Source organism: the organism of the source record quoted next, unplaced genomic scaffold, assembly GCF_019419815.1.
Source record: "Pyrus x bretschneideri cultivar Hongxiangsu unplaced genomic scaffold, Pyrus_bretschneideri_v1 Contig29, whole genome shotgun sequence".
NCBI classification, from domain to species: Eukaryota; Viridiplantae; Streptophyta; class Magnoliopsida; order Rosales; family Rosaceae; genus Pyrus; species Pyrus x bretschneideri.
The window spans coordinates 5,430,848-5,450,420 of NW_025999601.1; the positions used below are offsets into that span (position 1 = coordinate 5,430,848).

Consider the following 19,573-nt stretch of genomic DNA (forward strand, 5'->3'; position numbering starts at 1 on the left):
CCCACATGTTCGTGGCAATGAATACTACGAGGATACGCCAAGAAATTGAACCTTACGTGACACAACATGGCAGTCAACAAAAGCCAACACTTTGCCTCGAAGGGTATTTTCATAAATTCACGTTTAAAAATTGTAAAAATCGTAATAATTGGGGACGGGTCGTTACAATAATAGTACTCTTACATATTAATAAAAAAAATATTTTCAACATATCCTAACCGATTATCAAATGGAATTGGTTTGTAAAGTCTGCAATTCAATCTACACTGGATCGAATATAAATTAGCTGAATATTATCAGTTTTGAAATAGATGAACACCAACGTAACGCGGATCGGCAAAATATTAACAAATTCGAGCCGACGATTGATGAACACCTCTATCAAAAGGTAAGAAATGTTTTCATTTACCAAAAAAAAAAAAAAAAAATGGTAAGAAATGTTTTGAAAAAAATGGGAATTACTTCAACGATCCGAAATGTCTATTTAATAAGTCTCAATTCATAAATCATCCTTGTAAAAATATAATTCAATCCAAAATCGTTTGCCTATCTAATTATCACGATGAAATCAATGTTTCTTAGAGAACAAAGTGTTCGTCAATTTCTTCGAACTCAATTAGATGTCTCAAATATTTCTGATTTGGCTAATATTTTGCAAGGATGATCTATGAGTGCAATTTAAAAAACAGATAGTTCGGATCGTTAAATTTCAATGCGGTATGAACCCCACAACTAATCCTCATTAAAAAAAAATGGAAATTCCTTCTCTAAAAGGCTTCCTACATCTATATATATACACACACACACATACCATAATGCTTCTTACACACCCTTTTTACTTTCCACATACCCTTGTTATTTTTTAGGCATTAATTATCTTTAATTCATTCGATCCGACGACATGAAATTGAGAAGAATGTGTGAGAAGTGAAAATAAGTATGTGGATCACTATCCTAGGCCAAATTACTTGAAAAGCATTGAATCAATTCTTGTCTAGGTGGTCCACTGCATAGTCTGCATTTTATTAGTGAACGTTTAATTGTATTCATAGTTTCTTACGAAAAAAAAAAATCCCTAGGTGTTCCGGAGTACTTGGTATTCTAGTTGTTTTAATTGTTAAATCTTGATTTTATTTTTTTAAACAAAAACTTAACAACTAAATAATTTAGAATATCAGATACTCTAGAGCACTCAAGTACGTCTCTTCTCGTGGGATGGAATTATATTGCTGCTTATTCGCAAGGAAATGATACACGTGCTTAAAATTATTACTCCAGCCGCCCAAGACTAAAGATCCATCCTTTCTCCTGTGGAATACCGCAATACCGTGACGACCTTTTCAACTACAATTTACAAACGTGTTGGTGTTACTACCGGTTGGCTAAGCAGCCACTCCCATGTGTGTAATTTCAATCAGAATTTTTTCACTTTACAGCCGTGTGGGGCCCGTTACAACGTTGTATCACGAAATGAATGTGACAAATGAGACGAGCCATCTCCAGATTTCTCCTACTAAGGTCACCAGATCAAGTGATCCATGCCTTTAAAATTTCATCCAACGGTCTACCTGTTTTGATTATTTAAAAGTTATAATGACTTTTTGCTGTTGAATGAAATTTCAAAGGTCCGAATCACTTAATCTAGTAGCATTGATGGAAGAGATCCATAAAGGATCTCTTCTCGTGGAAAATCATCTGCAAATGAAAATTTCTAATTTCTAATCACAAACATAAAAAAATTGTAGAGATTTAAGTGTCGCTAGACGAAACAAAACGGAGGATAATTATCGAAATTAAAAAGTTAAAGCTTTTGAAAGAAAGAGAAGAAGATGCACCAAAGAGCATATAAAATAATCACACAAAATCAAAGCAAGCAGGCAGCAGGAACAAGAAACATGAAACAAACAAATACGATGTTGGGTAAAAATAGAAACTAGTTGTAGGAATCACTCCACATTGAATTTAACGATCCGAACACTCTATTTTGTAAATCTCAATTCATAGATCATCTTTGAAAAAAAAAATCAATTTAATCCGAAACCATTTGCCTATTTAATTATTATGTTGAAATTTCATTGTTTCTTAGAGAACAAAGTGTTCATTAATTTCTTTGAACTCAATTAAATGCCTCAAATATTTTCGATTTGGCTAATATTTTACAAAGATAATATATAAGTTACAACTTAAAAAATAAACAATTCAAATCGTTAAAGTTCAATGTGATGTAGGCCCCTTCCCTTAAAAGGCTTCCTTTTAACCTTAACTCCAAACCGATTAACCGTGAACTCCAAGTGATGTCCATTGAAAAACAAGCACAATTTTTTCATATAAAGGATCAGTAGGATGACTCCTGTTTCAAACAAATGAGGGCAAATGTAACAAGAAGATTAGGAAAAAGAAACGGAAATAGGCGTTAATTACAAAAAAGTTGGAATCGGTACAATCCTATTTCAAACGAATGATCTCAATCGAATACACCCCCTTTATCGGGCTTGTTTTGTCCTTTTACATCGTATTGACAAAGGTTCAAAATCAACAATCAAATATACAATGCGAACAACTTTTACAATTCAAAGCATAAAGCTTGCCTAATGTACAGTACAAATTCCTCTCTAGAAACAAAATACTTAACAAACTAAATACTTACAGAGAGGAAGGCCAAATCAATTATACGACACAAGAAATGGGATGACCATAGACATAAATTCGTCGTAACCAAAAGTTGCCGAACCAGTATACCGCCGATCTTTCTCTTTGAACCTATCGGTCAATCCCTGAAATCAAAATAATAACAATATTTACATGTAATTAGCAAATTCCGGCAAAAAATTCAGAATGAAAGATAACTGCTTCTCTGTCTAACAGCACACTGCATTATCTGCTTAAAGAATTGCATTTAACTAGCAATTTGCTTACCCTCACAATCATCCCGCATCTGCATATCAAACAAAACGCTATGTCAGAAGAAGCATAGCCACAAAATGATTCTTAGGAAGAACTGAACAATTCATGTGAAACTATCTAGGGGTTATGCCAGACGTCTGCCGTTTAGACATGATTTTACCTGAGCAGTGGTCCTAATTCACATACTAGCAAAAGAAAGCTTCCGCTACATAATATTAGAAGACTTACTCGACGAAACTGTCAAAGTTGAGTTCAACCCTGCGCCCGCTTCCATCGTCATATTTGGAAATCAAAAGTTGAAGAACAGAAGGTGGCATGGCAAGGCCTAGACCGTAGAGTGCATCTCTCAGTTCCATCGAATCAATCTTTCCACTCCTATCTTTGTCATACCTCTCGAATATGGACTGCAATTTCAGGTTTAAACGATAATTCAGTGTGACAATTTATAGCAAAGAGAACATGGAACGGATTTATAAAATCTAAAGCATGTTCTTTTAACAAGTAGAGAGTCACAAGTAGAGTCAGGCAACCTTCTCTGACTTGTAAAAATGGCATTGCAGATTGGCAGTGTATGACAAGATTTGATTGGGTTCCACAAACGAAATTATCAACAACCATATGAAACCAATCGGCATAGAGAACTTCATCACTAGGCGATCGTAACAATTTAAATAGTTCCATAGTAGTTTATATAAATTAAGAGTTGAACCATCAAATGAGTACGCCACAATCCTTACAATAGTACCTACTGCATGAGATATATTAACAAAAACCAAAGCATTCTTCAAGCAGAATAAATGGGAACCGAAAGCACCCTAAACCCTAATCAGAAGCAACCATTAAATATCTCAAGAACAGAGACATATCACAAAAGAGAGTAATGGATGATACTTACTCGCCATTGTTCAAGACAAATCCAGAGTGCAGCAAACTCCTTCGGCCCTATATCGGAAAATTTATGACAAATTAATAAAGTAAGAAGAGTTAAAGTAATACAAGGGAACGAAAAACAATCTACTAGCTGAAAGGGGCTATCCATTTTTATCAGGTCAAACAATACAGAATTCTGATTCAATGAAGAAGTCAAAAACCATTGATGCACACATAGTCTATACATTAAAATTCCCAGCCAAAATTCAAGTTGGCATTATTCAACAAAAATATATTAATTTTAGATAAGATTTGGCAATTGAAATGGATCCTAAAACACCAGAAACAAGCAACCCATAAATTCAATTGAGGCAGAATCCATATTTATAAAATGCTATCTGAAATTCTAAAAAAAATACCCTTTTCAAACCTGACAAATAAGGTTTGAAATTCCCTATTTTTGTTCTAATTTCTAATTAATTAAATTCGAAGAACAAAGAAGGTATAAATTGAAAGGTAAAAAACTCACCGACTCTGAGAGAATCCGTGGGACTTTTGAAGAGAAAAATGAGCAGGCGAATGGTCCTGAGGCTAAAGCTCTGGTACCCAGAAGACAGAGCTTGCTGCAGCTCGTGCTCATCGATGTACCCACTCCTGTCCCTATCCACCATCTCAAAGCTTCTAATCACAGCCGGGTCGGTCCCTGCGGGAAAACCCGACTGCCCATATGAAGAAGAAGAAGAAGAAAAAGACGACCCATATGGCTGATGCTGCGGCTGCCCGTAACCATGGGAGTACTGGGGAGAAGAAGACGACGAATTATGCTGCTGTTGGGGCCACCCGTAACCATGGGGGTATTGGGTGTGTTGCTGCCCGTAGGACTCGGGCAGGGATGGCGCAGAGGGCGCGTAAGGGTGAGAGCCGTATTTCCCATTGGAAGCCATTGAAGCAATTTGTTTCTGGGTTGCTGAAATTACAGAGTTTGGGGATTTCTTTTTTAGGTTGCGAGGGAGGAAACGCTGCGTTTTATAATTGATGCAAGTTATTTACCTGCGACCGTTGTAGCGCCGCGAACCGACGCAAGCAAAGCGTGTGGTGGGTTTGTTTCGACGAATTGCGGTCGGGCGGTTTGCGTCCGGTGTTTGTTTACAAATCGTAGTGTTGGACTTCCAACCAACCAGGGAAATTTTGGCGACAAGCTTAACTTGCATGAATCATTAGCCATGTGTGCGCCGCTTTGTACGACCATCCTTGTGTTTTTGTTCTTTCTCTTCGTAATTGATTACAAGAAATCCCTCAAATGTTGAGCTTCAAAGAGTATTAATACACTAACGACAGATGATGAAGTGAGGGATTCGATTGTGCTAGCAAGATGACTCACTTCTTCGAATAGTATTTTTGCCGACACATTGTAGAGATTTTCGACTAGGATTTTCTTTCTTTTCTTTGAGGAACCAATCGTGATCATGCGGGAATTATGAGAGAACAAATATGGGTTATATATAATAAAAAAAACTAATAAAAAATGCTTGAAAACTTTGAGTTTTAACGATAAGGACAAAATAAAGGGTAAAGTGAATAGTACCAGAATTGACTTTTTAATGTAAAAATATAATTTTTCTTTAAAGTAAACAGTACCGAAACATTTCGTTAAAGTTTCCAATATAATAACCCAAGCCGCATCCTACCATTGGGCTTGATGCCAAGAGCTTCACTCTTTTGCGTTAAGTCCACTCCACTAGCCCACTTAGGCTTGTGAATTGGACTCCCTTCAATTAAATAAGCTCAATGCTTATTTTAATTGAAACATGTCTAGTAGGTTGAAATAATTGATTCAATATAATTAACAATTAATTATATATTATTATCGTGCACGTAACGTCATTAATGCTATCGTAGGTGTGTGACCCCTTGGGTTATAATCAAAACCAGCAGTGAAATTAATTAATAAATTAATTTAATATCATAAGTCATGAATGACACCTATCAGCATGTTATGATTACTCGAATTAGGTAGAAGTATACATGATGTAATTGTGATATTTTTTCGAACCTTGAGTTACAATGCAATTCGGTTCTTATCATTCATATTCTGATCAAGATTTATGTGATATGAAATTATGTCAAATCACGTATAGATATCTATGTTCACCGTAATGAATCTTATGTTGAAGCAGTTCTTACAAACACAGCTTGATTAATAGTTACTCTGGCTAGAGATTTTTGAGATGGGTCTTCAAGTGACTTCAAGGGATATCTCATTCTATTGAACGATTACTAGAGGGCGATAAATTCTTTATTGCACATTTGTATGTCTCCGTACTCATACACATGAACCATGAAACACACTATCAAGCCCTGCAAAGTAATGATAACTTTAAGGTGAAGTCAAAGTTCATATTATAAGCATAAGATATCCGATGATGAGAACTATTTTCATACTACATCCTGAAGATTTGTAATGTTTGACATGTGGTAAATATCCATACGTTTAAGTTTCTTGGGTGGTTAGTGGTCACTGAACTTTGTTCGATAAACAAGCACATGTATATTCACATTGTGTCCAACACGTGTAGCATAACATCTTGCTACCTTAATTAAAAATAATATCTAAGAAAAACAAAAAGGTAAAACAATAAAAAAGTGTCAATTGACAAAAGGCTAGCATGTGTATAAATTTGAGTAGAGTTGATGATTAATTGATGTTAGGATCTGTGTAAGTCGAAGGTCAGTTTTGGTTAAATGATAGGGCTCATGCTTAATTAATCTAAGCACGTCCATGATAGGCTGGCTCATGCTCCTTGGCTAGCTCTTCCTTCCATGACGAGATTTCTGACTGCGATTTCCCATCAACTAAAGACCTGCGAGAACCAAGGGAACCTGTTTTCCAAAACCAATAAGGGAAGCTTGAGAGGGAAACATTAGTCCAAACCCTGACAAAGAAGCCAGGTCTAGGGTACTGTTACCTCGTAATTGTAGCGTTTTATCTCAATGACACAAAGATATATATATATATATATATATATATATATATATTTAGGATGACATTGGGGAGTGCTAGTAATTTTTGGTTTCACAAAATTCGGTATTTCGAGTTAGTGCAATAATCGAAAAAGAAGAAAGAAGGAGAAATTGCAGGAGGATTCAAACTTTAGCAACAACCAAGTGCTCTAAACAAGAAACAACTGCAACCACCAAATTCTTAAACCCTAAACTTCAAACAATGCTCTAAATAATTTATCCCAAATTAAAAGCCTAAGTTCTGAAATTCATCCTCAAATCAAAATCAAAACTCTAATTCTCATTCACAAATTCTTAAATCTTGAATTTCATCTCATGCCCTGGTAATGTATCCCAAATTAAAACATAAATCCTAAAATTCATTATCAATTCGAAATAAAAAACTATAATTTCACATTTTGTAATTAGATTGCGAAGAGGAGAGGGAGGTATGGGTTTGAGATTTTCGTGATTGCGGTGCGATTAAGGGCGTGGTGTGGTTAGTCATCATTGTGGTTTGGTGTGGCCAGCGTTTTGATAGTCGGAAAAGAAAGTGAAGAAGTGATTGAGAGAAGGGGCGTCTGAGTTAAGAGAGAGGGAGTGAGTAATTGAGGTGAGGTCGAGAGAGAGAGAGAGAGAGAGAGAGAGAGTTGAGTTTAAACGAATAGTTGAGATTCAATCTCAATCAAATCCAACGGCTAATATCAATTTAATTAAATATAAAATTATATTAAAAACTTTTTCGGTTTGTTTTGGGTTTATCGAACAAACGATTATTGGAAACCAAATACCATATCGAATATTTCGATAGTTTTCTATTTTGATATTTCGGTTTTCAGTATAATTTGGTTTTGGGTGTTTTAATTTTGGGTTTTTTTTTCTTTTTCCGTATGCAAGTATTTCGGGATTTTTTTCCCAACCCTAATAGTAATAAAGGAGAAAATAAATAGTGGGATTTAGTATAATTAAAAATTTAGTTTTAAGTGCTAGTGAAGTACACGTGGCATGAGAAGAATGAAATGAGAATATTTCTAGCATTTCTTTCATTAGTATATGACGTCACGGTAATGATGTACATGTGTCATGTAAGTTGCTCTTTTATTCAAGACCTACTAAAAAAGTTTGGACTAGTGCAATGGCCTAAACAGTCACTTTTATTTGGTTTTGAATAGTATTTTGCAACTCAATGATGAGTAGGAGTTACTACACAAAACTCTTCAAGCTTGACTCATAAAATTTCATGCTTATGAACGAACCAGTCATTATAGGCCTAGTTTGGTATTATTGTGCTTTTTTTTTTTAAAAAAAAATTGCTTCTGTTGTGTTGTGAGAATAAACAGCTGTAAAATAAAGTTATTAAGTGTTTGGTAAACCTTTTTCTGTAAAATTGCTTTTAATAAAAAAAAAAAAAAAAAAAAAGCAGTGTCTAAGTGTTTGGTATATTTTTATATAAATTGCTTTACATATGTTAAATGGCTAAAAAAATATATAGTATTTAATGTGATATAATAATTATCAAACACATTAATGTAGGGGCAAAGATTGTAATTTTGTAAAACATATAGGTGTATACTTATCATTTGAAAAGTTCATTAAATGACTATACTTTGAAAAAAAAAAAAAAAGCATTTTTTTTAGAAGTATGGTATACCATGTTTTTGCTTTTCTATGTTTGTATACTTTCATTGACAGCAGTTCTTTTAAAAAATAATTTTTTTTTTGTTTTACCAAATACATTTAATGTTTCAGATTTTTTTTTTTTTTTTAAGTACCACAATTCCGAACCAACCCATAATCACTGTGCAAGTATCATTTATGTTAAAAATCAATTAAAACTAAGGCCTTTTTTTAATTTTATTTTATTATTATTTTTTTTTATGGAAACTGGAAATGTATTAACCAGGGCAAGAAATGCCAAAGAGTACAACGAAAGCCAGACAACGGGCAAACAACCAAAAAACATACAGGAAGTACAAGGGGGTTGAAAACCTGACACTCGAAGCCAAGCTCAAAGTGTCCCCCTTTGCACCCTCAGCACAAAATTAAGGTCGGTAAGGTAAACCATCATTATTCAAGACATGCACTAGCAAAGATGAGGGTCGATCAACCCAAGACACATCACACATCTCCACACATCTACGCGATGCCAAATGGTCAGTCGTCAAATTGGCTGATCTTGGAATCCAAGACCAGCGACAGTCCTGAAAGGCTTCCCCAAGCTTCAAACACTTTGCTAAAATAGGAAAAGCCTCCTATCTTTCATCAGAGATTGTTCCCCGCAAACATGAAATGGTTGCATGAGAATCAGATTCAACAACATGGGTTAGCCCCAACGAGAGACCCAACTCACAGCCACATTTCAAAGCCAATGCTTCAGCACTAGCAATACAAGTCATACTAAACCTCTTCCTATAAGCAGCAAGGAAATTGTTAAAAGGACCTCGAACCACTGCTCCTGCATATCCATCACCCGTGGCAACATCCCAACTTGCATCAACATTTATTTTGACAAGGAGAATATTCGGCAGCATCCAACGAACCTGACCCGCACTACGGGATTGCGGCTGTAATGTACAGATGGAGGAAGCCTGCATGGCATCAATGAAAGCAGCAACACTGTGGAAATAATAGATAGTACCTGGATCAGATTGATAGATTTATAGTGGAAGAGGAAACTACACCTTGCTTTCCAAATATGCCAACGGGAGAAGGCAATGAGAGACAAAACCCGCTTCAAATCAGCCTTTGAGGGAGCATTAGCCTGCATAACAGCTTGAAGCCAAATTCCCCACGATGTAACATCCCGCCTGTTAACCTGATATGTTAAAGCAACCCCAAACCAAATAGCTTCCACCCACGGGCATAGGAGAAACAAGTGTTCAACCAACTCTTCATGATCATGACATAAAGGGCAAAGCGGTGAAGGTGCTGATTTTCGGTTATAAAGAGCTTCCATCATGGGCAGGGCACGATGCAAAGTCATCCACATAAAAACACCTTAGTTTAGGGGGGGGGGAGTATTAAGTTGCCACACCCACTTCCATAATAACGTTGGGATAGATATAGCCGACGAGAAACTCTGGGGGAGCATATGAGTGACCTGACAGTGCTGCCAATGATATCTGAACTTGACAGAATAAACCCCATTCTGAACAAGAGGCCATTCCAATCTATCCTTCATCATGGAATCACCAAGTGGAGTTGCCAAAATAGCAGCAACCTCCTCAAACGAGATAAACGGTCGAATAAACTCAATATTCCAGTCCCCATTAGCTGGATTAATAAGGGAATCCACCGTGGTATTACGGTTAACCTGCACCTCCTTGGAAGGAATGGGATGACCATCCAGAAGTGAGGGCAACCAACGATCCCGTCATATACGAATCTGATGGCCACTCATCACTTGCTAGTGGGACCTCTTAAGCAAAATATCTCTACCCCCTTAACACCCTCGACCCTCGACCATGCCCATGAAGCCCGTCCTCCCCGCTTGGCATCCAAAAATGAACAATGAGGGAAGTAACGAGCCATCAACATCCTTGCCCATAGGAACTCTGATTCAATAAACTAAAACAAATACATAAATGGTTCGCTTGTTAACAACAATTTTAAATAAAATAAAAAACAAAAAAAACAAAAACAAAAACAAAAACGGAGGGAAAAAAGTGAGGATTAAGGAATGCGGGAATGAACACCGAAATTACCATCATAACCTCGGCCCCCTTTTGATACCTCCGATTGGACGACTGGAGACAAAGTGTGACAGAAAGAATCATAGAAGGGAGAAAGAAGGAAAGGAAAAAAGAAATGGAGAAAGTGGTGGCGGAAGCGGAGGAGCTGCCGAAGGCTATCGTGCGACGGGTGGTGAAGGATAAGCTTTCCCAGTGCCACAAGGGCGACGGCGACCTAATCGTTCACAAAGAAGCGATCCTAGCATTCTCCGAAAGCTCCCGGATCTTCATCCACTACCTTTCCGCCACGTATGCACCTCCCCCCCTGTCTGGCCTCTCTCTGCCGTATCTTTTAATTATTCGCAGTAATTGTAATTAATTAGGTTAAATGTGTGATTTGGGTGCAGAGCAAATGACATATGCAGGGAAAAGAAGAGGCAGACGATCAGCGGCGACGACGTGTTGAAGGCGCTGGAAGAGATCGAGTTTCCTGAGTTCATCAAGCCTCTTGAAGGTCAATCCCTTTTCGGTTTTCATTGGTATATGTCAAAAGTTGTGCCCGTGAGGTGTTTGATGAAATGCCTAACTCGCTGGTTTTTTCTATGGATCTGAAATGCGCATATGATTGATTGCTCTTTGGTTTTTTGAAAGCAAATTCGTTCAATTTGGTTGATTTGGATGCGTGCAGACCTAAGGCCGAAGAATCCCGGGAAGGGTGCAGGAAAGAATGAAGGAAAGAATGCGACGAAGAATGCAGGAAGAAGTGGAGGAAAGAATGCAGGAAAAAATGCGGGAACGTCAAAAACAAAGGAAGTGAAGAAGAAGAGGAAATTGGAAGAATCATCGTCGCGGAAGCAAGGCGGAAAGGATGAGGACAACCAAGATGAGGATGGCAGTGGTGATGAATGAGTAAGCAGGCAAAGAATACACATATTCTGCTAGTTTTCGTGTTATTCGTTTTCTTCTTTGTTTGCTTCTCCATCAAAATCTATAACTGCCCATTTTATTTTCGAACAATCAGCAATTTGGTCATCCTTCAGAATCTTCATATTTTGACCCTTCGAATGCGAATTAAGATGAAAATTGCTTCTGTGAAAGCTACTTGGCAATGAAAAAGCCACCACCCTCTTCACAGCCTCCAGTTCTTGCATTGTATAAGTAACTTTGTGGTAGTATTTTAGAAAACTTTGACGTACAAGCCATAGATGAACTGGTGTGAGATTTTGCACTGTCCATTTAGAAAGATGAATGAACAAACGAGTAAAGAATGCGAGGGATTGTATCCGACGTTAGTGATTATCGACAATTTTTCATATCCATTGCATGAGTGATGATACAAATGGTTTCACTTGAGTTAACAAATCCGTTTACACCGAAAATGTGTTCATTTAACCAATAAGGGTAAGGTACATAGGTGTGATTGAATGAAGAAATCAGTATGCATATGGGTCTACCATATCAAACCTTGCTGTTACAACTGTATGTAACAATCTTGAACGCGTCGCTTCCCAACTTCTAACCATTACAGGAACAAATCAATACGGGTTATACCTGCGTCCATGCCCAGAATCATTGACGTGCCTACCCTTATTCGAACTTCCACTACTTCTGTTACCACTCCCACCATTACCCCAGCCACTACTTTGATATGACGGCAAGGGGTGTGGCTGCACACCCGGTTGTTGCCTGCAATGAGGAAAAATGAATTTAGGAAGTGTCAAAATGTTATTTCATGGCCTCTATGTAACACTCCAAGCGATTGATTATGCCATGGAAGAGTGGACACAATTTACAGATAAACTGGAATTTCATAAAACCCAACAGGAGTCCTCGATTACGGCCATTGTAAACATAACTTTCAAAGGTCAAATCGTAACCATCACTAAACTAGTTATATGGATCAATTTGTGGTCATACCAGATACATGTTTCCAATTACTATCCAGGTTGCCTGAACAGAAAACTGGAAAGTGGAAACTAGAGCCGAGAAGAATGAACACGAGAGGTGGGTTTTTAAATACGACTTGTCCAAGTCTCTAGTTTTCAACTTTACCCCATTATAGCAGAAAAATTGAATTGCATGCTTAATTGAAGACTTTCTGCAGAAATACACTCTCCGGCTTTATTTTAGGAAGAAGGGATTAAAGCTATACAAGGAAAAAGATGTATTGTGCTTACATAACGTATCCAATACGTCCATCAGGTAGAAGAATCGGCATCATTGCCATGCCAGCGGGAGCTGGTCCCGGTCCAGACATCAAAGGCTACAATCAGAATTCAGAACATTAGAAATCATGCACCTAGAAAGTATTGTAGAGAAGAGTTGGACCCAATAGCATTAGATAACAAATTATTTGCATGTCATGTGCATTGAACAAAGCATGCAGAACTTTTGAAGATCTACAACACATGCATTGGTGCATGAAGGAAAGACGATATACCAAAATCACAACTCAGATTCATAATTCCGAAACAAATGCATTCACATGGTAACCCTAACTTTTTAAATTATAGAGTCATGAAAGGAAAAAGAACCACGATGCCTAAATCTTAATGCCCAGCCAACTTTTCCCCCTTCCTGTTCTCTCTCAGCTATTTTCCCTTTCTCCACATAGACAACATAAAAGGTAACACAGAAGCAAGAGTCGTTTTTGCCCAATGTCGACTTATATGTTCACCCCAGCCATGAAATTTTGAAAAACCACTTGTTTTCTTAAGTGCTGTGCTCTGAATCTGTCCGCACCAACTACCAAGTCTAAGCCCAAAACAATTTGATTTCTTCATCAGACATAAACACATGCGTAGTTTAGGTAAGCTCAATGAGGTGTTGAACCACCCCTAGGCTAACTGTTTCATTTATTTATCGCCTGAACCCAAGAGTAAATAAAAGGGTTTTTATCACAAATGGTCCCTTATGTTTTAGGAATCAATGGCTTTCGTCCTTTATGTTTCAATTCAATTAATTTGGTCCTTCCTGTTTACTCCCACACATCAATTGATCCCCGCTCCAAATCTGTACAAAATCGGTTAGTGTGCTGATGTGGCACACATGTGGATTAAAAAAATTAGTTCAAGTAAAAAAATGGTTAAAAATTATAATATAGGAATAACTCTTTACCTGTCACTCACCTCCCTCTCCCACCCACCCAAACCTCACTACAGATTTCCCCCACTGCCTAACACCCCCTCCCGAGAGTCTTGAGTCTTCCTCGTGAATATGTGGAAGACACAAATATATGAAATCCTCTTCTGTTCCTCTCTTTGAGGCTGTTAAGACACCGTCTCCATCTCCAGTTCCATTTCATTGTTCCAGTTTTTTGGGGATGGGGGTTACCGATCTGTTGAATAAGCGAGGCTTTAGGAGGAGGAGGAGGGGGGATGGCCTTGAAGGTATTGTGTTCTATTTATTATTATTATTATTTATTTATTTATTTTTTCGTAAAACTTTAAATCATCTTTTACCAGTTGAATATTGGTTTAAATCATTTCATTGTTCCAGTTTTTTGGGGATGGGGGTTATTGCTCTGTAGAATGGATGAGACTTTAGGAGGAGGAGGGGTAGGGTGAGGCCGTGAGGGCATGAGGGGGGATGAACTTAAAGGTATTGTGTTCTATTTATTATTGTTTTTTCATTGTAAAACTTTAAATCATTTTTTAATAGTTGAATATTGTTTAATCCACATGGCAATTAATAAGTGAATTTCTAGGTCCCACATTTGTGCCAAACACAAACAAAGTTTTGGACGTTGGGGACCAAACTGATGTGTGGGAGCAAACATGAAGGACCTAATTGATTGAATTGAATCATAAAGGAAGAAAACTATTGATTCCTAAAACATAGGGGACCCTTTGTGATAAAACCCCGTAAATAAAATAATACGTATAAGTAAAGAAACTCAAACTGCTAACAAAGCACAAAAGGAAGACAAGAAAACCAGAGATGAACAATCTAATATCACGTTCACAAAACCAGCCCCAACAAAAGTTCTAATTCATAGTAAAAGTCAATTGAAAGATTATAATTGAAATCCGTTTAATGCCAAGTAATGATGGTCCATGAGCAATTTATTTGAGGGATAAATAACAAATTCCATGAGCAAAAATGTAAGTTAAATTCAATATTCACTTGACACTGTAAACTAACTAGGAAAACACCATACGTTGGCACACATCTCACCTGTGGAAAACCTGCCGCACCATACCCTGCACCAATACCACCATAGGCACCACCAGCCATGCCAACAAAACGAGGTGGATAACTAGGAAGCAACCCTGACCTCTGTGAATTTGATCCACCAGACTTCTGGTCTGCCTGTGGCCTTGCAAGAGAGCACTCCAACAGCTGGCCTGAAAATAGCGAGACCCGTCAAACATTACAAACTACTTTCACCATCTTTAGAATGAAAAAAGCAAACCAAAAAAAAATGCAGAAAGGAATACCATCAAGTTCATAGTTTTCAGTGTTCTTCAATGCTTTCATAGCACTTGACCTCTCTGCAAAATGTACAAAACCAATTCTGCTATTTTCCTGTCCGGATTTTGCAGCTGGCAGAACAACTTTTGTGATTTTCCCATGGTGTTCAAATAGCTCCTTTAACTGGTCTTGGGTCACATTTTTAGGTAAATTCTTCACATAAACTGCCTTCACCTGTATGAGAAAGGTGAAATTAAGAATATGCACCTCACAATCAAATAATTATTAGATCATCTGGAGTTTGAGCTATCCCAAATAGAAGTGGCATGACATGCAAACTGGTCAAGTCCAAATTACCACACGCCATCTTTATTTACACCCTCTATCTATGCGCATGTGGAAAGCAATTGTCATTTCAAATTCCTACTAATTCGACAGTTTACCTAGTAGAATTCAGAATATGGCACCTTCATTACTATGCACACTATCATAAATACATAAATGACTTTATCTCAACAAGTAAAATTCTGAAACCAAAACTATGTGATAGTTTATTTAGATTTTCACCAACTCATACACTGAAAGTTCCGCCAACATTCCAGCTACATAGATCCTCAGATATAACATGTGAAAAAAACAGGAAGATAAAAAGAATATAATTACTCAGAAAGAACCTGAGAAGTAGAAGACTCGGCATTTTTAGGGTCAGCCCAACTCACTGTGGGAGCATTATTTTCTAGCTTAAATTTTGGGTCCGTCATCTTCTGCCTTGAATAGTCAGCACAGGCATGGTTATAGTAGTCAACAAAAGCAAAGCCTCGGTTGTTGCCTGTATTCTTCATATCCTGTGACAAATGTTTAAATCATCAGTGAATTGAAGAAACTATAAACCAGTGAATAAGCATAACAACTGATAATGATTACCAGACTTTTTGAAAGATAAGAGTTCAGCCGGAGGATACAATAACACACACATAAGCATGCTATCAAAACCAAAAGTACTGTGTAATCATCGCACAAACCTTGACCAGCTCTATAACATTAACTCCGGGCCCAATCTTCTGTACAACCTTCCTTAGATCATCTTCCCCCCAGCTCCTGGGAACATTACCGATGAATAAACGGTTCTTTGCTTTAGATGTCGAACATTTAATTCTTCTACCCTGAGAGAGAGAGAGAGAGAGAGTAAATACAACAGAAGAGTCGCATATTTGGATTGAAAAGAAAATAGCCCAAAGTGTACCAAAACAAAGATGTTAATATGAGAAAATAGAAAAAATCATCATTTTTTTTTTAAATTGTAAATCCCTGCTTTTGAGTATTATACGTGTGGTCCTAGTAAATCTGCTCATGCACAAAAAGGTTACTTTACCTTAAATTCAGTGTTATTCAACTCATCGATGGCATCAGAAGCCATTTCCATGTTTTTGAATGTAACAAATGCAAAGCCCTTGTTCTCACCTGAATCTTTGGCTCTCATAATCCGAACCTGTCATTACAAAACAGTACAATATAATAATTTATTTCGTAAAAGAAAAAAACAAATGTACTTCTTAAAAAGCAAATGAACTAACCTCTATTACTTTTCCCACAGCCTCACAAAAAGCCTTTAAATCCTCTTGAGAAGCATCATGAGGAATGCCACCAATATAAACTTCAGAACCATGTGGTGGAAGGGCAAGAAATTCAGCATGCTTTTTCTTCTCGTCCTCATCTCCAGACCTACTCTGAGATTTCTGGATATCAGTTCCAGTGGGATTATTAGAATCTTCATCCTCCACCTCTTCTTCCACCTCCTCCCCCTCTTCATCTTCTTCCTCTACCTCTTCTTCTTCCTCCACCTCTTCCTCTACTTCTTCATACTCAACCTCTTCATCTGTTGCCTCATCAGGATCATTGTCTCCATCAAGATCAACCTTCTCATTGGATTCTATTGCCTTTTCAGGTTCAACTGGTTTAGCAACTGATGAAGCATTTTCCTTTGACCTTGGCATCTTATGTATCTAATTAAATAAGCTTGCAAGGCAACTGTGAAGAAGACACAGAAGCCAGAAGAATTCATGGGAAGAAGTAAACACATGTTGAAAGGAGGAAAATAAATGAATGGGCAAAAGGCGATACAGCTTATGATTCCCAAATGAACAGGGCTCATAAGAACAAACTCAAAGGGTTATCAATTTGAAAACCGTTTATTAAGGAGCAGTGATAGCATTAACAGCAGCATTAGATACAAGAAAAAGAGAGTTTTGAATGATTATCATGAAGATTATGAAGGTGGTCCAATTATTTGAGAAATGAAAATCTTGAAGTCACAACGAGATTGCTGTCCATGAGAGAAGAAAAAATATTGGCAAGTTTAAACTTATCTGAGGACACATTAAAGATTACAATAAAAAGAATAGTAACAAAAGCATTATATAAGGGGGGAAAGTTAGAGACAATTGGAGGAAGGAGACATTTATAATGCTTTATGAATTCATGGGTATGCACGGCCACACAATGACTTAATAAAAAAGTAGTGACCAAGAATTTATTCAGATGATTCAGATATAAAAAGGAATTAGACTAGTCCAATTTGACAAAAGCAATACCAGTTCCAAACTAAATGTACCAACGTGAGTACCGTCCTGCAATAAAATGACATATAACGACAGAGATGGGATGGAGACTACAGCTACAATTAAAATTCGAAATTCAACAATACATCCTCTCCACCCCTCTTAATAGGTCCTGAAAAATAGAATTTGAACCAATGACATTTTAACAAACGAAAATACGGGGTTTTACAAAATAATTTACCGTCTTTGTCATAAAAAAAACAATGCATATAATGCAATCTATTTGACAAAGACGAGTTAAAGTATATATATCTCTCATGGAATCAAAATATATGTATGTGGGTGTGTGTGTGTTCTATGTCTTTAGTGAATCATACTATAAGGCTGTGTGTGGTCTTTACGATTGGATTTGAATGGATAACCCACCATATTAAAAGTACACTGAAGGTAGAAGTGAATGATTTTTCTACTTTGAGGGGACGGAAACTTATCGCTTCTAATCCCCACAATTTTGAGGGGGATTGGAATGGATGAGTTTCTTTATCGAGCAATCCATCTTCTACCTTCAAGTTGGACACAGTTTTTCCAGCTTAATATAATATCCAGATTTCTTTTCATTTAACCCCCTGTTCGGATTCCTTTTCATCTAACACATAAATGCCCCACCATAGCTGAGCTAATTCTTCTGCCAACATAAACTAATGCTTCCACTGGACCAGAATCTAAGATTTGACCATACAAAACGGATCTTCCTTTATCTAGCTCAGCACAATCACTAAGAAAATGTGAAAGAAAAAACAAGAATTTGAAATGTTTGCAAATACCCACTTGAAATATCCAAAACCCAACTCAACATTCACAACAGGCATCGAATTTCAACAGAAAGTCGCATTATCCAGCCAAGAAACATAAAAGAGAAATGGAGCAGAGAGAGAGAGAGAGAGAGAGAGAGAGAGAATTGGAGAGGGAAGTACCAAGTGATACAGAGTAATCTGCGTGTGGTGATTACTGTAAAAAGCGAAGTTGGGGAAGCTTTGAATCCGAACTTGGCGCTGCGCGGAAATATAATTGAAGTTTGGCTCTGTTGGTTGGGTTTCATATACAGGGCCAACATAATATTAACCCTAGACACCCTCAATCGTGGCCAAACTTTGGATTCTGTTTCCAATTTGGAGATGTAAAATATTATGGAAGCAGATCCTCCGGACTTACACCTTACACCTCAGATCCAACGGTTGGAGTCCAACCCTTGGCTAAATATTTGTTAAAACCTAAACTCATTTTTGGTGTAAATTTAGCCTAGAATTTCCCTTGAGTTAGTGGGGTTGGCATACCATATATGTGTATTTTTTTTAGTTTCATATTTATATATTCATGGAATTTAACGACTAAAATCTAATTTGACCAAATTTAACGGTAAAAAAAAAAAAAAAATCTAACGGTCCAAATTCAAATCTAATGGCTAAAGTAATTTAAAAAAAAATATATGTTTTTTGTGTTTCATATTCTTTCGTAGTGTTCCACAAGTTTCATGGTGTTGATTTAATGATTTTTCAATATTTATCGGAATCTAAATATTTTTAAGTTAAAATGTATCTAAAATTAAATTAGGATAGTCTACATAATTTTTTTTTTAAGTTACTTTAAGAAAAAAATTATCTTAAATTCATTCTTTAATAATCTTGAGCTAAAAATTAACCCAGAAAGGTTGGAGGAGAAAAACTATTTCTAGGTTAAAACCTAAATTTTCCGGGTTAAAAATTTTAGGTTTTAACTCAAGGATTGAAGATGGTCTCAGGAGCCTGGGGATTAAATAATTCTAGCCTTTAAATTTTGATCATGCGGCCAAATGCTATTGTACCTTTTAAAAGGCCATGAAAATTTTGGCGGCATGATCAAATTTTAAAGGCTAGTGTGACTTTAATGTTACGTATTATTTACTTACAAGAGTTTTAGTCGTTGGATTTAATTTACACAGTTATTTAGATTTTTTATTTTCAATCTTAACTTTTCATTTTTGTATTATTCAATGTTAAGTAGTATTAAAGAAATAAACGTGTAACGAAAAGGACTGGAACTTCCAAATAGTACACAATGGAGTTGTAGACTTGTAGTAGAACGTATTGGTTAATTTTTCAGATAAAACATTTCATGCTA

General features: G+C 36.8%; 3 protein-coding genes across 4 annotated transcripts; 1 reads left to right on the top strand and 2 right to left on the bottom strand.

Moving 5' to 3' along the window:
• Nucleotides 1-2,387: 2,387 nt before the first annotated feature.
• On the bottom strand, nucleotides 2,388-5,056 carry LOC103934707 (probable calcium-binding protein CML48). Its single transcript, XM_048588668.1, has 6 exons — nucleotides 4,825-5,056; nucleotides 4,304-4,741; nucleotides 3,800-3,846; nucleotides 3,133-3,308; nucleotides 2,917-2,935; nucleotides 2,388-2,774 (listed from the first exon to the last, which is right to left on the bottom strand). The coding sequence occupies exons 1-6, from the start codon at nucleotides 5,021-5,023 to the stop codon at nucleotides 2,664-2,666; spliced, it is 990 nt and encodes a 329-aa protein (XP_048444625.1). The 5' UTR covers nucleotides 5,024-5,056; the 3' UTR covers nucleotides 2,388-2,663.
• Nucleotides 5,057-10,520: 5,464 nt separating this feature from the next.
• LOC103934708 (DNA polymerase epsilon subunit 3) lies at nucleotides 10,521-11,536 on the top strand. The gene is made up of 3 exons (XM_009344458.3): nucleotides 10,521-10,754; nucleotides 10,853-10,959; nucleotides 11,134-11,536. Exons 1-3 carry the CDS (start codon nucleotides 10,582-10,584, stop codon nucleotides 11,352-11,354), a joined length of 501 nt encoding a protein of 166 aa, XP_009342733.1. The 5' UTR covers nucleotides 10,521-10,581; the 3' UTR covers nucleotides 11,355-11,536.
• Nucleotides 11,537-11,741: 205 nt separating this feature from the next.
• LOC103934709 (heterogeneous nuclear ribonucleoprotein Q) lies at nucleotides 11,742-18,573 on the bottom strand. 2 transcript variants are annotated; one of them, XM_009344459.3, is made up of 9 exons: nucleotides 18,391-18,573; nucleotides 16,433-16,886; nucleotides 16,231-16,347; nucleotides 15,881-16,021; nucleotides 15,533-15,703; nucleotides 14,885-15,092; nucleotides 14,622-14,791; nucleotides 12,623-12,708; nucleotides 11,742-12,131 (listed from the first exon to the last, which is right to left on the bottom strand). In XM_009344459.3, exons 2-9 carry the CDS (start codon nucleotides 16,850-16,852, stop codon nucleotides 11,981-11,983), a joined length of 1,464 nt encoding a protein of 487 aa, XP_009342734.2. In that variant the 5' UTR covers nucleotides 16,853-16,886; nucleotides 18,391-18,573; the 3' UTR covers nucleotides 11,742-11,980. The 2 variants fall into 2 exon arrangements, with proteins under 2 accessions (XP_009342734.2, XP_009342735.2); XM_009344460.3 differs by having other exon boundaries at nucleotides 16,433-17,181.
• Nucleotides 18,574-19,573: the final 1,000 nt, after the last annotated feature.